Raw genomic sequence first — 19,027 nt, 5'->3', positions numbered from 1 at the left:
AGCACTTTGGGAGGCTAAGTTCCATAGGTTTCTATGGAACTTTGGGAGGCTAAGTGCTTTGAAAATGAGCCTCTTAGCCTTCCAAAGTTCCATAGGTTTCTATGGAACTTTGGAAGGCTAAGTGCTTTGAAAATATGCCTCTTTGTAAAGTAAAATCACGGACGGACACAGCAAGGAGATTATGAGGCTCATTTTCAAAGCACTTAGCCTCCCAAAGTTCCATAGAAACCTATGGAACTTAGCCTCCCAAACTGCTTTGAAAATATGCCTCATTATGCATAACAAGCCTTCACTCCTCAGTGTGAGCTACACAGGAACCTTCTCATTACTACTACTATTACTATTTAGCATTTCTATACCGAAGGCGTACGCAGCGCTGCACAAACACAGAAGAAAGACAGTCCCTGCTCAAAGAGCTTACAATCTAATAGACAAAAAATAAATAAAGTAAGCAAATCAAATCAATTAGGTCACTTGTCCCAAAAGATCGCTCATACATTCCTGCTAGGAAAGCGAGCCAGGGCTATAGAAAACGGTTCGCCCGTGTAGACCACAAACCCCAAAACAAAGTTAATTAACCCGATGCCTTTCTAGACTTCTTCGACAGTTCACGCCTTCGCCCTTTCACCCGCTGTGCGCGCTGCAAGTCGTGCTGGGACTTGAAGTCCTCTATTTCGCAACAGCCCGGGGAAAGCTGGGAGCAAAAGACTACGTCGCCCAGCAAGCAGCGGTAGGTGCGCAGATGCCATGGTCGGCAGAGGCGGATAGAGCGCTGGGTTTGTGTGTGTCTACTGGCGAAGAAGACGTGGAATCATTGTGAAGAGAAATCTTAGAGCTGTTGTCATATTATTGTCCTGTCTCGGTGCCCATTCACTGAATTTCTGTTTAGGCGGGCGGCTATGTGGTTTCCGCTACGGACATCTTCTTTACGAGGTGAAGTTTGCAATGTTCGCCCGTAACTGCATGGCTAGGGTACGGGCAACTGCTCCGGGGATTCACCTGCTCGAAGAGCGGAGTTACGGGGTTGGGAAGACTTGGGGGTGATAGAGGGTTGGAGGAGACTGTAGGGTGAGGGTCATTCTTCAACAGTAGCGGCCTCTGCAGGCCGTGGGCTGATCTAGGGCAGAGGTCGCCAAATTGCTTCACGTTTCAGCTGAGGGTCAAGCACTCTCTGGCTACCCTGGTTATTTTTCTAGATGAATCCTTCCCCCCCCCCCCCCCCCCCCCCCCCCCCCCCCCCCGGGTTGGTCTTTGAAAGGGTATCACAGTTTGCAAAAAGTTTAATCTAAAACTGCTGTAGAGGAATTTGTCAATAAATTGGTTAGAGGTTAATACCCAGAAATACCCAATACAGTACACAGCTTCTGATGATCCAAGGACAAAAGAACAGCACAGTCCTATAGTTCTATTAAAAGCTGGAATCAAAGGTAGCTAATAGAAATCCATAGGTGCAATAAATTAATAACTATTTTGGCTCAATCCAGTGTAAATTTGTATAGTTGTAACAATATTTTTCGAGTGTATTGCTCTTGTGAGTGAATTTTTGATCTCCTTGAAGTGTAAGAACAGTGTCAGGTTTAGCTATGAACAAGTAAGTGATTTTATTTTTGCCCTTGTTTTAAAGCACCAGCTCTCGACAATAAGAGCCAACTTTTCCAAATGATTGGGAGTGTCAAACTCCATACAAATTAACCTCTCTTTGGATATAGTGAAATTGTTTGCTCAGTATTGGAGGTGTTAAAGCACCCACTGTTCTTACAGATCTGGCAGGCACCTATATCTGGTGAGGGTTCAGAAACAGGTTTTAGTAAACTATAAGGTGAGTCACAAGGTGAAGTTCTATAAAGCTAATCCAAAATACAGTAGCTAACAACCAGGCTGCACTCCTGATACTTGATACTACTACTACTGCTTATCATTTCTGTAGCACTACTAGATGTACACAGCGCTGTACACTAAACATATAAGAGTCAGTCCCTGCTCGACAGAGCTTAAAATCTAATCAAGTCAGACAAACGGGACAAATAAGGGATAAAGGAATCACTTAAGGTGGGAATGATAACGCAGATTGTTTTAGATTTTCAAGGTGGATCTCCTGTACACCAAAAAGGCCTCAGAAGTCTGCTGTTCACAATGAGCATACAGCACCCTGCAGACAGTCTTCAGTCATTGGCCAAAAAAACATTCTCCCATCCTATTTTGTTTATTTCTACATTTTAATCTTAAAATTAGATTTTTTTTTTCATTAATTCCAAAACCCACTTAAATTTAAAATTGCCATGCTTCTGCATTTCCTGACCAGGTACCCGTTGCACTTTAAAGCTTCTTCAGGGTTAGTGTGGACGTAGATGGGGAGGAGGTTTTTTGGCCAATGATTGAAGACTGTCTGCAGAGTGCTGTATGCTCATTGCAAACTGCAGACTTCTGAGACCTTTTTCTCTCGTATTAAGAGTGAAGGGTTATTTTTATGGTGTATAGAGGATCTACATTGTTTTAGATTTTCAGTCTGTTTTTCAGTGGCTAGCCCCTCTTTTTTTGTGAGTGGAATGAGAAAACAGACATGGTTACTGAACAAGTGAATAGAAGTTAAAAACAGCCTCAAAAAGGTGGGCTTTTAGCCTTGATTTGAAGGGGAGAGAGATGGCTTAGTGGGGAATCTGTGAGAAACAAGTTGCAATAGTCTTAAGGTGAGGTGATGAGAGTTTGGATAAGGGATTTGATAGGTTGCTGAGAAAAGAAGGGATGAATCTTGGTGATATTGTACAGAAAGAAACAACAAATTTTAGCAATCTGTTGGATATGTGCAGAGAAAGAGAGCTATTGTTAGTAATGGATTAATGAGACAAAGCCATCATGAATTTAATCAAGGGAAATCTTGCTTCACCAATCTACCACATTTCATTGAAGGGGTGAATAAGGATGTGGATAAAGGTGAACCAGTCGATATTGTGTATCTGGATTTTCAAAAGGGCTTTGACAAAGTACCTCATGAAGGACTCCTGAGGAAATTAGAAATTGGGATAGGAGGCAATATCCTGGTTCAAAGATAGAAAACAGAAAGTACAGTTGGTCAGTATTCTCAATGGAGAAGAGTAGATAGTGAGGTTCCCCTTAGGTCTGTGCTGGGACCGCTGCTTTTTAATGTATTTATAAATGATCTAGAGATGGCAGTAACTGATGAGGTAATTAAATTTGCTGACGACACAAAGTTATTCCAAGTTGTTAAATTGCAAGAGGATTGTGAAAAATTACACGAGGACCTTGCAAGACTGGGAGACTGGGCATAGAAATGGTAGATGAATTTTAATGTGAGCAAATGTAAAGTGATGCATGTGGCAAAAAGGAACCCAAACCATAGTTACGTGATGCAAGGTTCCAACTGGCCTGGAAAAGGATCTAGGTGTTATCGTTGATGATACATTGAAACCCTCGGCTCAGTGTGCAGCGGTGGCTAAGAAAGCAAATTGTATCGCTCCATGGTGCGACCCCACCTCGAATACTGTGTGCAAGTCTGATCACTGCATCTCAAAAAAAGAAGATATAGTGGAATTAGAAAAGGTATAGAGAAGGGTGACGAAAATGATAAAAGGGATGGGACAACTTCTCTATGAGTAATGCTAAAGCAGCTAGGGCTCTTCAGCTTGGAGAAGAGACAGCTGAGGGGAGATATGATAGAGGTATATAAAATAGTGAGTGGTGTGGAACAGGTAGATGTGAATCACTTGTTTACTCTTTCCAAAAATACTAGGACTAGGGGGCACACAAAGAAACTACTAAGTAGTAAATTTAAAACATTGGAGAAAATGTTTCTTCACTCAATGAGTAATTAAACTCTGGAATTCTTTGCCAGAGAATGTGGTAAAAGCAGTTAGCTTAGCAGGGTTTAAAAAAGGTTTGGATAAATTCCTAAAAGAAAAGTTCATAAGCCATTATTAAGATGGACTTGGGAAAATCCACTGCATATTATACTGGTCTGGGATATTGCCAGGTACTTGTGTCCTGGTTTGGCCACTGTTGGAAACAAGATACTGGGCTTGATGGACCTTTGGTCTATCCCAGCATGGCAATGCTTATGGTCTTGTATGCACCGGTACACACACTAAGCACTATTCTATAAAGAATGCTCAGCCAGGAGCGCCCTTTATAGAATAGCATCGAGCATGAATTTTTCCCAGTGCCTAACTTTCAGTGCCATTTACTGAATCCCAATCTTAATGTTTAGCACAACATGTGCACACGTGTTCTGGCACCTTGTGACTCTGGGGAAGTCACTTAGCCCTCCATTGCCCCTGGTACAAAATAAGTACCTGAATATATGTAAACCACTTTGAATGTAGTTGCAAAAACCTCAGAAAGGCAGGCGGTATATCGAGTCCCATTTCCCTTTTTCTTTGGACACAGACACAGTAAATCCACTCTTACCTCCACACACAGCTGTTAACTTTTGTTCTTTTTAAAATTGCTGTGATTGCAGAAAAAAAAAAAGAAAAAACTGACAGTAAATCCTTTTGACTAACCCTTCTCCAGTGCCTTGTACGTAGTGATTAATTTTATGTTGTGTGTGCATTAAAAGCCCCTGTTTACTTCTGTGCATTGCAGCAGAATACCTAATGACTTCATTACCTTTTATTTGAATATACTTTGCACTCATGTGTACCACACAAGTAACTACTATACTGAACTAATAATGTGCATATATGCCTCACAGTAATTGCACGCTTCTATTCACAGTTGCTTTCTCCATCGACCCTTAAGTTTGTACCTGAGGCAATGAAGGGTTAAGTGATTTGCCCAAGATCACAAGGAGCAGCAGTGAGTTTTGAACAGCACTTCCCTGGTTGTCAGCCTAGTGCTTTAACCACTAGGCAGCTACTCCACATCCTAATCCCTCTGCCTTGAAATGGAATGTGAGCTCTGTGGAGCAGTAACTGTCACTTTATGTGTTAGAGTGCTGTATGCATCCAGTAGTACTATAGAAGTAAGTGCTGTAGTAGTAAGTTGGCTGTGTTTTCTGCCAGTGGCCTGCAAGGCTGCATTAAGGGCCTGATTTACTAAGCTTTCTTTTCCTGTGGATGGAGAATGGGAAAACAGCCAGTAAATCAGACCCTAAAGAAGCTGCAGTAAACCTTAGAAGCATAGGAGCCAACTCTGGGTGCTTGAGCACCCCCAATATTGAGAAAATTCGTTGTATGTGTCCAGGGATGGGTTATTTTCATTGTGCTTAGCACTCCCAATAATTTTGAAAAGTTGGCTGCTATGCTTAGAAAAGATCTATTCTGTTCCTCCCCCCTTAACTCCTCCGCTTCAGTGGAGAAGAGGAGGATAAAGAGGTATCAACTGCTGGCTTCTAAGATCTTGGTCTGGCTTCTAAGATCTTGGTCTGGCTTTTAAATCCAAAGAAAATTGGTCAAATCTTGCCTTAAATTATAAATTAATATATTTATACAAAATATTTTTTTTCATAGACATAATCTGTAAAAGAAATGTCAAAATTGATTGCAGAGGATATTATATGTTGTCACTTGAGTAGTTGCTACCTGTGGAGGAATAGCCTAATGGTTAGTGCAGCAGGCTTTGTGCCTGGTGACCTGGACTCAATTCCCACTGCAGGTCCTTGTGACCTTGGGCAAGTCACTTAACCCTTCATTGCTCCAGGTACAACAGCTTAGATTGTGAGCCTACTTAGGACAGAGAAAGTACCTGCATATAATATGTACAGTGCTGTGTACGTCTAGTAATGCTATAGAAATTAATAGCAGTTGTACCCATAGGCGCTCGGTATAAGAGGCTTAGCCTTCCCAGCCAGCGCCCGAGGGGTTTTGGCCGCCCGCCCGCCCGTTTGTCCGAATTTCTGGGCGGGTGAGCGGCGCCGTGAGTCTCCCCTTCTGCTTCCTTCCTATCTGCCCCGCGCCACCCTTTAAATCTTTAATTTACCTCGTCCCAGCGACGGCCGCATCATTTCAGCTCGCCCTGCCCATCTCTAGTCTTCTCTCCCTTCGTGACGTGGTTCGTTCCGCAGAGTCCCGCCTTCTGGCATTTCCTTGAGGGCGGGACTCTGAGGGAACGAACTCACGAAGGGAGTGAGTTCGTTCCCTCAGAGTCCCGCACTCGAGGAAATGATGTCAGAAGGCGGGACTCTGCGGAACGAATCATGTCACGAAGGGAGAGAAGACTAGAGACAGGCAGGGCGGGCTGAAATGACACGGCCGTCGCTTGGACGAGGTAAATTAAAGATTTAAAGGGCGGCTCGGGGCAGATAGGAAGTAAGGGGAGACCCAGGGCACCGCTCGCCCAGATGGATGGAGGCAGGGGAGAGGAGAATCACGATGGGTATGGATGGAGGGGGAAGGGGACAGAATGGAGGGCAGGGGAGAGGAGGTTTGCTGGACATGGGTGGATAGAGGGGATGGCAGGGGAGAGAGGAGGGTTGCTGAACATGGGTGGATAGAGGGCAGGGGAGAGGAGATTTGCTGGACATAGGTGGATGGAGGGGAGAGTAGAGTTGCTGGACATGGGTGGGTGGCTAGAGGGGAGAGGAGGGTTGCTGGACATGGGTGGATGGAGGGGAGGGCAGGGGAGAGAGGAGGGTTGCTGGACATGGATGGCTAGAGGGGAGAGGAGGGTTGCTGGACATGGGTGGATGGAGGACAGGGGAGAGAAGAGGGTTGCTGAACATGGATGGATGGAGGGCAGGGGAGAGAGGAGGGTTGCTGGACATGGATGGAGAGAAGGGGAGGGCAGGGAGAGAGGAGAATTGTTGGACATGGATGGAGGGAAGGGAAGGGAAGACAGGAAGGAGATGCACATGGATGAAGGGGAGAAATTCTGGACATGCATGGAGGGGAGGGAAGACAGAGGAAGGAGATGCACATGGATGGAGGGGAAGGGAGAGAGAAGAAATGCTGGACATGGATGGAGGGGAGGGAAGATAGAGGAAGGAGATGAGATGAGGGAAAAGGGAGAAAACCTGCATATCGATGGAGAAAATAGGCAGAAGCTGGATCCACTGGACAGTCAAGTCTGCAGAGGACCCAGCTTTTACTTACGGATGTAAGGCAAGAAATGAAGAAGAAAGGCAGAAAGTAAAGAAATAAATGGAAAGGAAGCCCTGGAAACGGAGTTAAGAGGACAGATAGCAGCAGAATCGGATACTGGGCCAGCATGATCAGAAAAACAAAGTCACCAGACAACAAAGGTAGAAAAGATCATTTTATTTTCATTATAGTGTTTGGAATATGTCCATTTTGAGAATCAGGTGCTCAACATTAAAAGTTTATATTTATTTACTTATTTATGGCATTTTATCCCACATTAAACATGAATTAGGGTGTTTTGTGGCTCTACATGAGAATTGTGATGATATGATCCCTTGTTTCATATTGTTGACGGTCTGCATTTTCCGTATGGGTGGTATATTAGGTTCTGCCCGGTGTAATATTTATGGTACAGTAAAGTTCGGAGTGTGTTTTTGCACAAAGTTGTGCACAGTGTTTTGCAGTTGAGCGATTGTGGTTAGTATATGCTTTGAGCAACCACTTTATTCTTTGACATATGATACATATCTAATATCTAAATTTAATAAAAGGTATTCATTGTGACTTTTATTTTTATTTATTTTTTTTTCTGTGTGTTATCAGACAATTATGGATTTAAGCTCCACCCTGGCCCACCCCTAACTCCGCCCCTAACCCCACCCCCTTTAGCCTCCCCAAACAGTTGGGCCTCCGACCGCCTATGGTTGTACCTGTTACTAATACTTATTACTGGTTGGTGAAGAACTAGAAAGCATTTTTTCAGTAATATGGGTACTGGCTTGCAAATGCATATCTGTCAAAGAGGGGTTGGGTGGAAACTAAGCTGAGGACGAGGCTTCTCGGGGCTTTTCTGAGTTTTCCAAATCCCGGGATGGCCACTCTGGGATCCAGAAGAGGAATTTAGATCCCAAGATGAGCCTGGGAGGTCTATGATGCTACAAGATTTGTTTTGGTTCCCCAGACAAGTTTTTTAGACACATTTCATTGCTCTCTCAGAGGAAGAGATATACTTTTCTGATCAATGGTGAATCTGTAGCAGGCCACAGAACAAGCTGAGACCCAAATCACTCATGCAGATCAGTTTGTTGCCAGCAAATTTTAATAATAATAGGGATAAGAGAGAGAACAGACTGTGCAAAATATTTCTGTCTTTAAATATATGCATTGCTGTCATGTGAGACCTCCTGTTTAGCAGTGCACAGAACTTTGTTAAACATTTCTTGGGGTTAGAAGCATAAAATATCTGTGAGAAGGTAGACTACCATTGACCCCTTATGTATACGTACAATAGACTGGAATTATAATAACAGTGCTTCAGCTGTACCATGAAAACTTACTGATGATGTTTCTTTGTACAGCACATCGATGCTTGTGTTCCCTGAAGTCGGCAAAGCAATGTGTGTCATCTCTGTATATTGCAAGATGGGCCTCCACTTCTTCGGTGCCCCGCATCACAACACATTATACAGTGCATCCCCGGGACCAAGACAACCGGTGGGCAGGTGAGGGTCCTAGTTGGCCTTTAAGTTGCTACGGACTGCGTTTAATTGATTACTCAATCACTGCGCTAATGTAATAAGATCAAGAAAAGAAAATGTTATCTGCAGTAGGGGGGGTTTGTTGCTTCCTCTCCCATTTTCTCTTTGCGTAAAGCAATAGAAAATTGTTAATGTGACCAAAGTAATCTGTGGGAGTGGAAGCCAATGTAGGCAGATCAGAACTGAGGACACTTTGCCTCTCTTGTCTTAGCACTTTCAAAATAAACTTTGATGAAGTTTTTGGGGGGGTTCTCTTGATCAAAACTGCAAGGTAGTAAAGAGAAAGCAGCCTTGTGATGTGAAACAGAATTTTAAAAAGAAAAAGCAAAAATGATTTGTAAGGGATAAAGGTATATTTTTAAACTCAGTATCCAAAGGAAAAAGTCATAATGTACCACAGGGTATTTCTCTGCCATCATCTGCCTTTTTGACAGCTGCTTTCTTTGTTGCCATGGTGAACAGGGACTAGGGCATCATCTCAGTGTGCATGAGATCAGCAGCAGCTCGCTTTATTGCCAGATGTCTGCTGATCCAACCTGCACTTTTATACATAGCAAACAGACGCTTGTATGTATGTTAAATAAAATTATTGTAGAATAGGATTGTCTTGTTGGAAAATGTTACATCCTATATAATAATTCTCACCTCCAACGTTCTATGCGTCTTGCTGCCTGTGTCCGTGGCTTCTTCGGAGTTGGTCTGCTAGGCTCCGTAGCCCAGGCTGACGTCACCGCAGCCATTACGGAGGAGACGAGGGAAAGGAGACACGATTGGCTAGCAGAGGGAAGAGGGGAGGAGCTGCGAAGACAGGAGTGGCGAATTCGGATGCATCAGTGCCGGAGGGAGGAGAAGAGGGAAAGGAGACACCAGATTGGCTAGCAGAGGGAAGAGGGGAGGAGCCACGATGACAGGAGCGGCGAATCCGGACGAGTCGGGGCCGAGCCATTATGAGGCCAGCTGTGACGCAGAGCGCCAAAGAAAATAGCAAAACAGCCCAGCCTGCATGTACCGGAGGTGTGCGCCGCGTGGCTATGGCAGCCCAGGCTCTGTGTTCCCCAATGACGCCACCTGGACAGGGGTAGGACGGAGAGAGGGAAGGAGGAAGGGAGGGATGACGATCCTGGAACTGGGAGGGAGGGAGGGGCCCTGGAACTCAGAGGGAGGGGGGAGGGACCTTGAAACTCGGAGGGAGGGAGGGAGGGCATGACTCTGGAACTCGGAGGTTGGGAGGGGAGGGTGGGACGACCCTGGCCCTGGGAGGGGGGCCCCTGGCACACACTCTCATTCTCACACACACTCTCTCACAGACACACTTGCACCCAGTCTCTCTCTCTCTGTCACACACACACACTCGCACATTCACTCTCTCTCTCTCTCTCTCTCTCACAGAGTCACTGTCACACACACTCTCTCAAACATACACACTCCGAGGAAAACCTTGCTAGCCCCCGTTTCATTTGTGTCAGAAACGGGCCTTTTTTTACTAGTAGCAAGAGTCTTCCTTTAAGAAAGAAGGGCCAATGTTATTTTATCTAACATGTGGGTTCATTTACTTTTTTTTTTTTACCTACCTCCTTGACTCCTACACAGAGGAACTTTACATGGTTTTCCAGCAAATAAAAGCTTTCTATGCACAGCATTGTGACAGAAATACTTGGGATGTACATCAGAGGTTGATGGGCATTCTAGTGTAAAGTACAAAAGGACCGCTCAATGGATAGGTTGTGTGTGTCTGTTTTATGGCACTGTTTTTCTCCCTTTAAGCCCGAGGAGGAATTGTCATGCTGTCGAAGCTCGTTTCCTGTCTTGGTTTGAAATCCCTTTTTAGAGATGAGCTCTAGGCCTTTGGGCTTCATGGAAAAAGTAAGAGCCAGCTGGTAGAGAATGTCTGGTAAGGAGGCAGACAGGTCGGGAGATAGATGGATGCAGACCTACCAAGTCTCCCACATTCAGCAGGAGACTCCCACTTTGGCGGGTCAACTCCCGCCAAAGCGGGAAAGTCTCCCGTTGAGATCCGCTGCTGCTTCTGTTTCTCTCTTGAGCAGCGGCCGCTGCAGCAAAAGAAGAAAAAGAAGCATGGGGCAGTAGCAGCCTTCAGGCTCTGCCGGTCCTGTTCCCCCGGAATGGGAAATTAATGTCAGCGGGGGCAGAGGACGGCAGAGCCGACAGTGCATGTCTGAAAGCTGCTGTGGCCCCACGCTTCTTTTTCTTCTTTTGCAGGCGCTACTGCAATAGGGCTGGAGGGAGAGAGGAAACTCAGGGTACTGCCTGGAATTGCTCTCCGGGGGCAGCAGCAGCACGACAAGGGAGCGACCACCCTCTGGCCCACTGCTCTGCCCATGGCTTGACTCCTTGAAGAACAGGCCATGTAAGTGATGCTCTGGACAGGGAAGGAAGGAGGTAAAAGGAGATAATATTATATAATATTAAACATGAACCAAATCTCTTCTTAGGAACTAGAGACATGTGCAATGTTAGATATAAACCTAATATTTTTGTTGACAAACTCAGGTACACATATGTGAAACAGGAGGCAACATAAAGGCAGACATCTGGGTTTAAATTGTATATTAAAAGAATATGAAATATGGAGGCAGAAATTGTAAAAGACCCAAAATACAATGTGAAAGTGGATACTACTTTACAAAGAGTGTTGCAATCGGTACATGAATATAAACGTGCATGGCAAGAGTTGTATCGTGAGTGATGCTGGACAGTGTTTTAGGATCGGACCGAGGAAGATGGTGCTGTGAAAGAATGGAAAAATTCATAGGGCAAAAGGATATTATGCAGGAGCTCTGTGTATGCTACATAGATATTAACGTACCATAAGATAGTGATGTTTATGTGATAACATTGTTATGAACAAATATATGTAGTGCAATCATAATGATTATTACATACAAAGTGAATGTTTTGAGAAAATGCAGTAATGTGTGCTAAAGTATGGATATAAAAAAACAGAGGAAACGATACCATCTACGTGTACAAACCAAATAAAGTATATGAAGGGATAGATCCCACGATTAAACACAAGAATGGAAAAGATGTGATTAAAGTCTAGAACAGTGATAATAACGCAAAGTGTAGACTAACAACGTTTAGTAAATAGGGTTGGATGATATCTAATTCTCTAAATATGAATAATAATGTACGACAACACCGTATGGGGGGAAAAAAGGGGCTATTTATTTATTTATTTGTTACAATTGTATCCCACATTTTCCCACCCATTTGTAGGCTCAATGTGGCTTACATAGTACCGGAGAGGCGTTTGCAGACTCCGGTGTAAACAAATACAAAGTGATATTGTGGTAAGATAAAGTTCATGTGGCACAGCCACATTAAGGAATCGTACAACGGAAGAGTTGTGTTATGTCCATCACATTCTTTAGTTTTGTTGTGTTGCAGAGATCAGTCATTTATGTTGGATTGGTAGGGTATGCCTTTTTAAACAGGTTAGTTTTTATTTTTTTCCGAAAGTTTAGGTGGCCATGCGTTCCACAGTTGTGTGCTTATGTAGGAGAAACTGGATGCATAAATTGATTTGTATTTGAGTCCTTTGCAGCTTGGGTAGTGCAGATTTAGGTACGTTCGTGTTGATTCGGATGTGTTTCTAGTTGGTAGGTCGATCAGGTCTGTCACGTATCCCGGGGCTTCACCATAGATAATTTTGTGAACCACAGTGCAGATTTTGAAAGCAATGCGTTCTTTGATTGGGAGCCAGTGTAGTTTTTTGCAGAATCGCGTTTTTCCAAAGATAAGTCTAGCTGCTGTGATTTGAGCGGTCTGAAGTTTCTTTAATGTTCTTTGCATCCCACATAAATTCCATTGCAGTAGTCTAAATGGCTTAGTACCATTGATTGTATTAGGTTGCAAAATGTTTCCATCGGGAAGAATTGTTTCATGTGTTCAGTTTCCACATTGAGTGGAACATTTTCTTTGTTGTGGATGTCACTTGGCTCTCTAGTGTTAGGTTGCAGTCCAATGTAACACCAAGGATTTTCAGGCTGTCTGAGATAGGGAGGGTGTAATGTGGGGTGTTGATAATTGTGGGGTTGTCCGCGTTGTGTTGGGATGGGAGGATGAGAGAGTGTTTTTCTTTGTTGAGTTTTAGTTGAAATGCATTTGCCCAAGAGTCCATGATGTTCAAAGGCAAGGACAAATCAAACTCGGGTATACATATAAAGTATCACATACCATGTAACATGAGTTTATCTTGTTGGGCAGACTGGATGGACCGTACAGGTCTTTATCTACGTCATTTACTATGTTACTATATTACAGTGCTGTGTCAAGTCTCCTACCATTAAATATTGCTTCATTGAGAATTTGAAGTCTGTGTGATTTGTCCCCGAAGCACCTGGTCTATTTCCCACTATTCTCGTTTTCCTTATATGCTGATGGGCATTATGTCCAAACAGAACTGGATGTGGGAGAGATAATAAAGCAGAAGACCCCTTTGAAGAGACTTAAAGGAGGTATAGGTAGTCTTTCTTCTAATTACATCCTCTAAGGTGCTGAATTTGTTGTAGGAGGGACTTGGACTGTAGTACCAGAGGAAATGGGGGTTAGTATTCCAAAATGCTAGGGTTGTTTGCGTCACTGCCTAATTGTTAGAAATGGGCTACAAAATTATAGGATATACACCACCCCACGACAGTTACAGCAATCATATCAAAAAAGGATTGGGCAATCTTGGAAGGGTTGTGAGTAGCAGGGTTTTTTTTTTTTTTTTTGGGGGGGGGGTTCATTTATGGTAGGCCTGTTGAATGATTATGCAGTTTATGGAAAGAGGTGGGGGGGATTAATTTCAGAGGTGATAGGGAAGAATGTAGAAATGTCACCTGAAAGCTGTATGCTCAGTATGATACATATCTAGGGTAAAGGTAAGGCTTCCAAGTCTGGCCAGCCCTATCCCCGCCTCCCAACCACCAGCTCTGCCACCCATTCTAGGCTAAGCTCCTGAGGATCCCTGCAGAAGGAAGGGACTTCTTGCTGCTTTATTCTCCCATTTCCATTGGTTGTGACTCTATGAAGTAATGATTGGCAAGCCAAAACTTTTCCAAGAATTCCCCTCCCCCCTCTCTTTAGGCAACTATTCTCTTCGAGCAGGTGGATGTAATCCTCGGCTTGCTAGTTGACATGTCTGGTTTCCTCTTGCCCTTCCTCTCCCCCTCCCTTTACCTCTCCTTCTAGCTTTATAGAAAACCATGTCTGGTAAGGAAGATTCAGCCTTAGGGCTGGGGAAATTCGGTTATGGTCTCAGTTTCACAGTTAGTTTTTGCTTCTACTTTTCCCTTATAGGCATGATTAATTTCTTCTCATAACACACAACATTTAGGCACAAGCACTTGTGTTAGCGCCTAAGTGCCACCGATACATACATAACTTACAGTATTCTATAAGCTACACACACCAATGTGAGTGTTGCCCATGCTCCACCCAGGCTCTTCCTTTATGTACACCTCTTTGCAGATGCGCACTATGTATGTTAAGTGGGGATTTACAGAATAGTGCTTAGGCAGAATTTTGGCAGTTATATGCATATGTGCACACATACATGCATAAATGCCATTTATTCTAATCATTTATGTGCATAATTGACATGTAAATGTTAACTATGTTATATAAAATCGAGTATTGAGAGTTTGTCATACAGACACACAAAATTTCTGCGATCTTTGTGCTCTACTGATATTCTTCACGGATTACTCCTACATATTTCCTCTTTGATGAGGTGCTTCACCAAATAGACGTGATCACACAATTTAAGTTGCGACCCCTGAGGAAGGCATACAGCCGAAACGCAGACCATTTGGGTCCAAGTGATACATGTAACTTTTTGTGGAGAATAAACCTTTTGGAAGAACTTTGCTCTCTGCTCGTCTTTTGGTACATCCCTCCACCCTGTTTGGTACATATATAATTATTCCCAGTATACTTAATTTGCATAGGTGGCATGTCTACTGAAGGTTCCCAGCTCATGATTCACACTAAACTTCCTCAAGTGGAAGAGATTTTTGTGTGGGTCTACCATTGGAATATCTCAGATCATTTGGCCATATCTTTCTTTCTTCTTTAACCCCCTCCATTCCTGTTTTCTTCCACAGAGGTGAACATGGAGAGATTTGCAGAAGAAGCTGATGTAGTGGTTGTTGGTGCAGGCCCCGCTGGTTTGTCAGCAGCTATTCGCATCAAGCAGTTGGCTGCAGAACACAGTAAAGAAGTCCGAGTCTGTCTGGTGGAGAAAGCCTCTCAAATTGGAGCACACACACTCTCGGGAGCTTGTCTTGAGCCACGAGCTTTGGAAGAACTTTTCCCAGACTGGAAGGAGCGAGGGGTATGAACAATTTGAAAATTCTTACTTTAACATTCTAGGCTAAATTACCTGAATGTAACTCATCCTGAGCTATCAATGAAAAGGCATGAGCTAAATCAAACTCTGGTTATTGTATTTTCTATTGATTGCTTCTGAAAATAGATTGTATTTGATCTGTTTCTGATACTGTTCATGTGTTGTTATATATGATGTAAGCTGCTTCAAGTCCCTTTTGTGGGAAAGGAACAGACTATAAAAACTCAACTTTATGTAATAGTAGATGCATTGTGGCCCCTGTATTAGCCTGTAAGAAGTGTCTTCACAGCACTCCACATGTTTAGAGCTGTAGATGGAAAGATCATGATACAAACGAACAGTTCCAAGATTGAAGAATACTCCAGTTTATTTCATATGTTAAACAGAAAAGTTTTTTCATACAGCACTGTTGTAATGGTTTTCAATAGTTCTGTCATCCCATCCCCCCAGGATAAAGATTGATGGATAAGATCTGTAGGCCATGCACAGTAATGGCTTTGAATTTGCAGTTTCAAATCTGTCAGTTTTAGTGGGCTTTTAGTTTCAACTTTCTTCTTTTATTGTTCTGTTTTGAGTACACTTGAATGCAAAGGTGGACAGCTTTAGTCTTTGAGAGCCCCAGAGGAGTTTAGTTTTCAGCATAACAATGATGAAAATGTATGAGATCATATTAGTGTGCACTGTTGCTGTTGAATGCAAATGTCTCATACAAAGGAATAGAAATACCTTGGTGCCTAAAATTTGTTGCCTAGTGCCTGATGCAAGATTTTGGAACTAGGCAGGAGAAGCTGCTGTTGGCACTCGATGGATGGGATCAGGCAGGAGACCAATTGGGAGAGCAGCTACCATCGGTAGATGGGAGCTAGCCCCTCTTGCTGACCACTATAGAGGAGAGAAAGGAAGGCAAACAAAAACCATAATAATCCCCAAAATTTCAAGAAATATACAAAAGAATTAAGTTTTTTAGTGTATCAACAGTTTCTTATACTTATTTAAAAACCTAATTGACCGGTATTGCCAAGCACTGCACTAGTGATGCATCCAGCCATCATAAAACTCTTTTTATAATGTCCATTGTGAGAAAGATTCAAAGATTTAGCCCTTCCAAATCCCACTCACTAAATTACGGTACATTACATTACAGTTCAGTTTATATTTCACATTTACCTATAAGGTTCAGTGCAGATCACAAGATAATCCAGCTCAAGTTAGATACTGGGAACATACATAGCCAGAAGTATAGATAACCACTTACAGTTAAAAGTTTAATCATTTAAATACTGCTTACATGGAAAAGTTTTTAAGCGTTTCTTAGATATTTCACTGCTTAGTTTGCCAACAGAAATTAGGCTGGAAACATTCCAAATTTTTGCAGATTGGTAAGGGATCGTTAGAGAATGGGCATGTTTGTACCTAGTATCATTGACAGATGGGTAATTTAGCTTTAACTGACTATTTGAACAAAGACTTTTCCCGCAGGAAGAAAAACAATGTGAATGGCAAAGGCACAAAACCATGAATAATATTGAATATTAACATATAATTTAAACAGTGTTCGTGCTGCTATAGGAAGCCAATGCAGTTACCTCAACAACGTAGTTGCTCTTTCCCATTTGTTTACCTGGCAGATCAATCTAGATGCAGTATTCTGCAGTGTCAGTTTGAGTGTCCAGTATTGTCTTATCAAGCGGGGTAATGATAACTAAATAATATATATCCCAACACTTTTTATTTTGTTTATTTATAAGAATTCAAATTTACAAGCAATAAAGTAACTTGTCAGAAATACAGAGAAAGTAATACACAAGAATTATTTCAATCAGGTAATTGTTCCTTAGACCACAAAATAGGGAGAGTGAAACAAGACAAGGAGATCAATTAAACAACAGTAAACAGAAAAAAACGTGGTACTAACCTGATTATCCCCAGTTATTATTTATCTGAATCATTATTCCACATTGATCGTCTGGTTGGCTTCTTCAAACCCAAAATGGTGTATTTTCAATTTATTTCATTGGAAACATACTTATTGTCCAATATTAGTAAGCATAATACATCTAATTTCATTTTTTCTCTTTTAAAACCAGAAATTATTTAATAATGTGAACACTTGAGTCTCTAATCCAATTCCCACTGATTAAGGTAATCCCAGTTTCACAGGCTTCACTCCGTTTGAATTAATATTACTAAGTAATAATTTATATTACTAAGAGGAATCATTTCAAAGGAAATAACAAAACATTTTAGGAAATATTTCTGAGGAAATCTTTAGGAGTCATACCCGGAACTCTGGGAAAACAACAATCTCAATATTAATCATCTGTAATAATATTCATTTTGTTCAAATTTCTGGTCTATTATCATTTTCAAAATCTTAACCGTTTCCTACTCCTGTAGAACTTCACTTGCTGTATCAATTTTTCTTTCTCAAAGGGTTCGATTAGGTTACTAATAAGATCTGAAGCAAAGTTATTTACTACCACAATTAGGTCTTGGAGTGCCTTCCAGATGATATTCAATGTAACCTCCACGGGAGCCGAAAACTCCAAGCTGATAGCTCTTACGGGTTTAGGAGTGGCACTGTCGACTCGAGTTCAGCTGTAAACGACTTTCGTTTCAGCAAGGACGCCTAACTCACGCCTCCACTCCTTTGGACATGGTGGTTAAATGATTCGGGAGCGATGAAGTTGTTTCCAGGTCCAAGAGTATCGATGCTCCTTCGCCGGTGCTAATCAAAGGACTCGCCAACCCAGTCATCTGTGGGCAGCTCGTCGCACAGCGGTCCCACACTTGCTGCACAAGGGACAAAACTCTGCCCATCAACAGCTGACCCCCCCCCCCACCCCCACCCCTTCCTCTTAGTTAAGGTAACTGCAGTTGCAGAGAGGAAATTTCAAGTAAACAAAGACAGAACCTCAGAGGACTGCTGGGCCGTTGAGCATACGAGCTTCAGGTCGCCATCTTTCCACTCTCCCTAGTTTGGGACACTCTTTGTCTGGTTTCTCCTCAGAGGCCTGTCTGAAATGGGTAACCCTTCAGCATAGCCCTCTGAGTCATTGAAACACAGAAGCCCCTCCACTACTGCAAGGTGGGGTCCCTCAGAGGGGATCCCAACACTTTTTTATGTCTTATAACCTTTTGATATAGCAATCTACTTATTCAAAGCATGTTGTTACTCATATGTCATATCTTTAGAAACCTCAGAGGTGGAAGTACCTGTATGGGACCAAGATGGCGCTGTGAATGGACGCACCTGTGTTAGCTCCTGGAAGTTGCTCTGTTTGTAGGTCCTCCTCGGTGCCTCCGTCGCCTCATCAAATATGGGGAAACGGAGGGGAAAAGTGAAGGAACATCCCTCAGCTCCTGTGACTTCTTCGGCGACGAGGCAGACAACTTTTTTTCAGACAGCAACCGGGTCCTCAGGGTTTTTCGACCCCCTCTGCAACTCTCGGCGCTTCGGCGTTGATTGAGAATGGAAACGGGGCTTCCCTGAGCCCCATGGAACGAGTTGCTCCACCCCAGCCTGGAGGGTAGTTGCTGGCAGCTCTAACAGAGAAGGAAGCCGAAGGGGCTCAGCTCGATCTGTTTGAGGGAGTGTCTAGTAACGGAGGCTGAATCTCAACGCCGAGAGCTATTGTTACAATCAGCTTCAAAGGTATTGCCCCAGGACATAGTTTCTAAACTTGCTCGTGTTGAAGATCAACCTCACTCTTCTCCAGTCATTAGTGGTGTGAATAGACCCGCAACTGTGACATTAGAGTCACTATGGGACATGGTTTACAGCATTCACACTTCTATGCAAACTACTTTAAAAATGAATACTTCTGACTTAAAGACTCTTTCTGAGGCTGCCCTGCTTCAGGCGCAAAAGACTGCACAGCAAACCTTAGATTTGGAGACTGAATATTAAATTTCAAGAAAAGGGATCTGTAGAAACGGCTTTGGTTAAGGATAACAATTTCCTACATAAAAGATTGGAGTACCTGGAAAACCAGGCTAGAAGACTTAACCTCAGGTTTCTTAACTTTCCCAAATCGCCTTTAATTTCCCCTTTGGATATGGTTAAAAAATATATGATTGATATTCTTGGAATGGAT

The 19,027-nt window shown here is 42.9% G+C and overlaps 1 protein-coding gene across 1 annotated transcript in view; it reads left to right on the top strand.

Annotated features, from left to right (window-relative positions):
• Positions 1–709: 709 nt before the first annotated feature.
• Positions 710–19,027, top strand: part of ETFDH (electron transfer flavoprotein dehydrogenase) — a 128,571-nt gene continuing 110,253 nt past the window's right edge. The window contains exons 1-3 of the mRNA XM_030191603.1: positions 710–933; positions 8,393–8,536; positions 14,686–14,915. Of these exons, the coding sequence (XP_030047463.1) occupies positions 900–933; positions 8,393–8,536; positions 14,686–14,915 (408 nt within the window). The 5' untranslated portion in view covers positions 710–899. The remainder of the gene's footprint in view (positions 934–8,392; positions 8,537–14,685; positions 14,916–19,027) is intronic.

This window comes from Microcaecilia unicolor, chromosome 2, assembly GCF_901765095.1.
Source record: "Microcaecilia unicolor chromosome 2, aMicUni1.1, whole genome shotgun sequence".
Lineage (NCBI taxonomy): Eukaryota > Metazoa > Chordata > Amphibia > Gymnophiona > Siphonopidae > Microcaecilia > Microcaecilia unicolor.
This window is presented reverse-complemented; position numbering and strand designations above follow the sequence as displayed.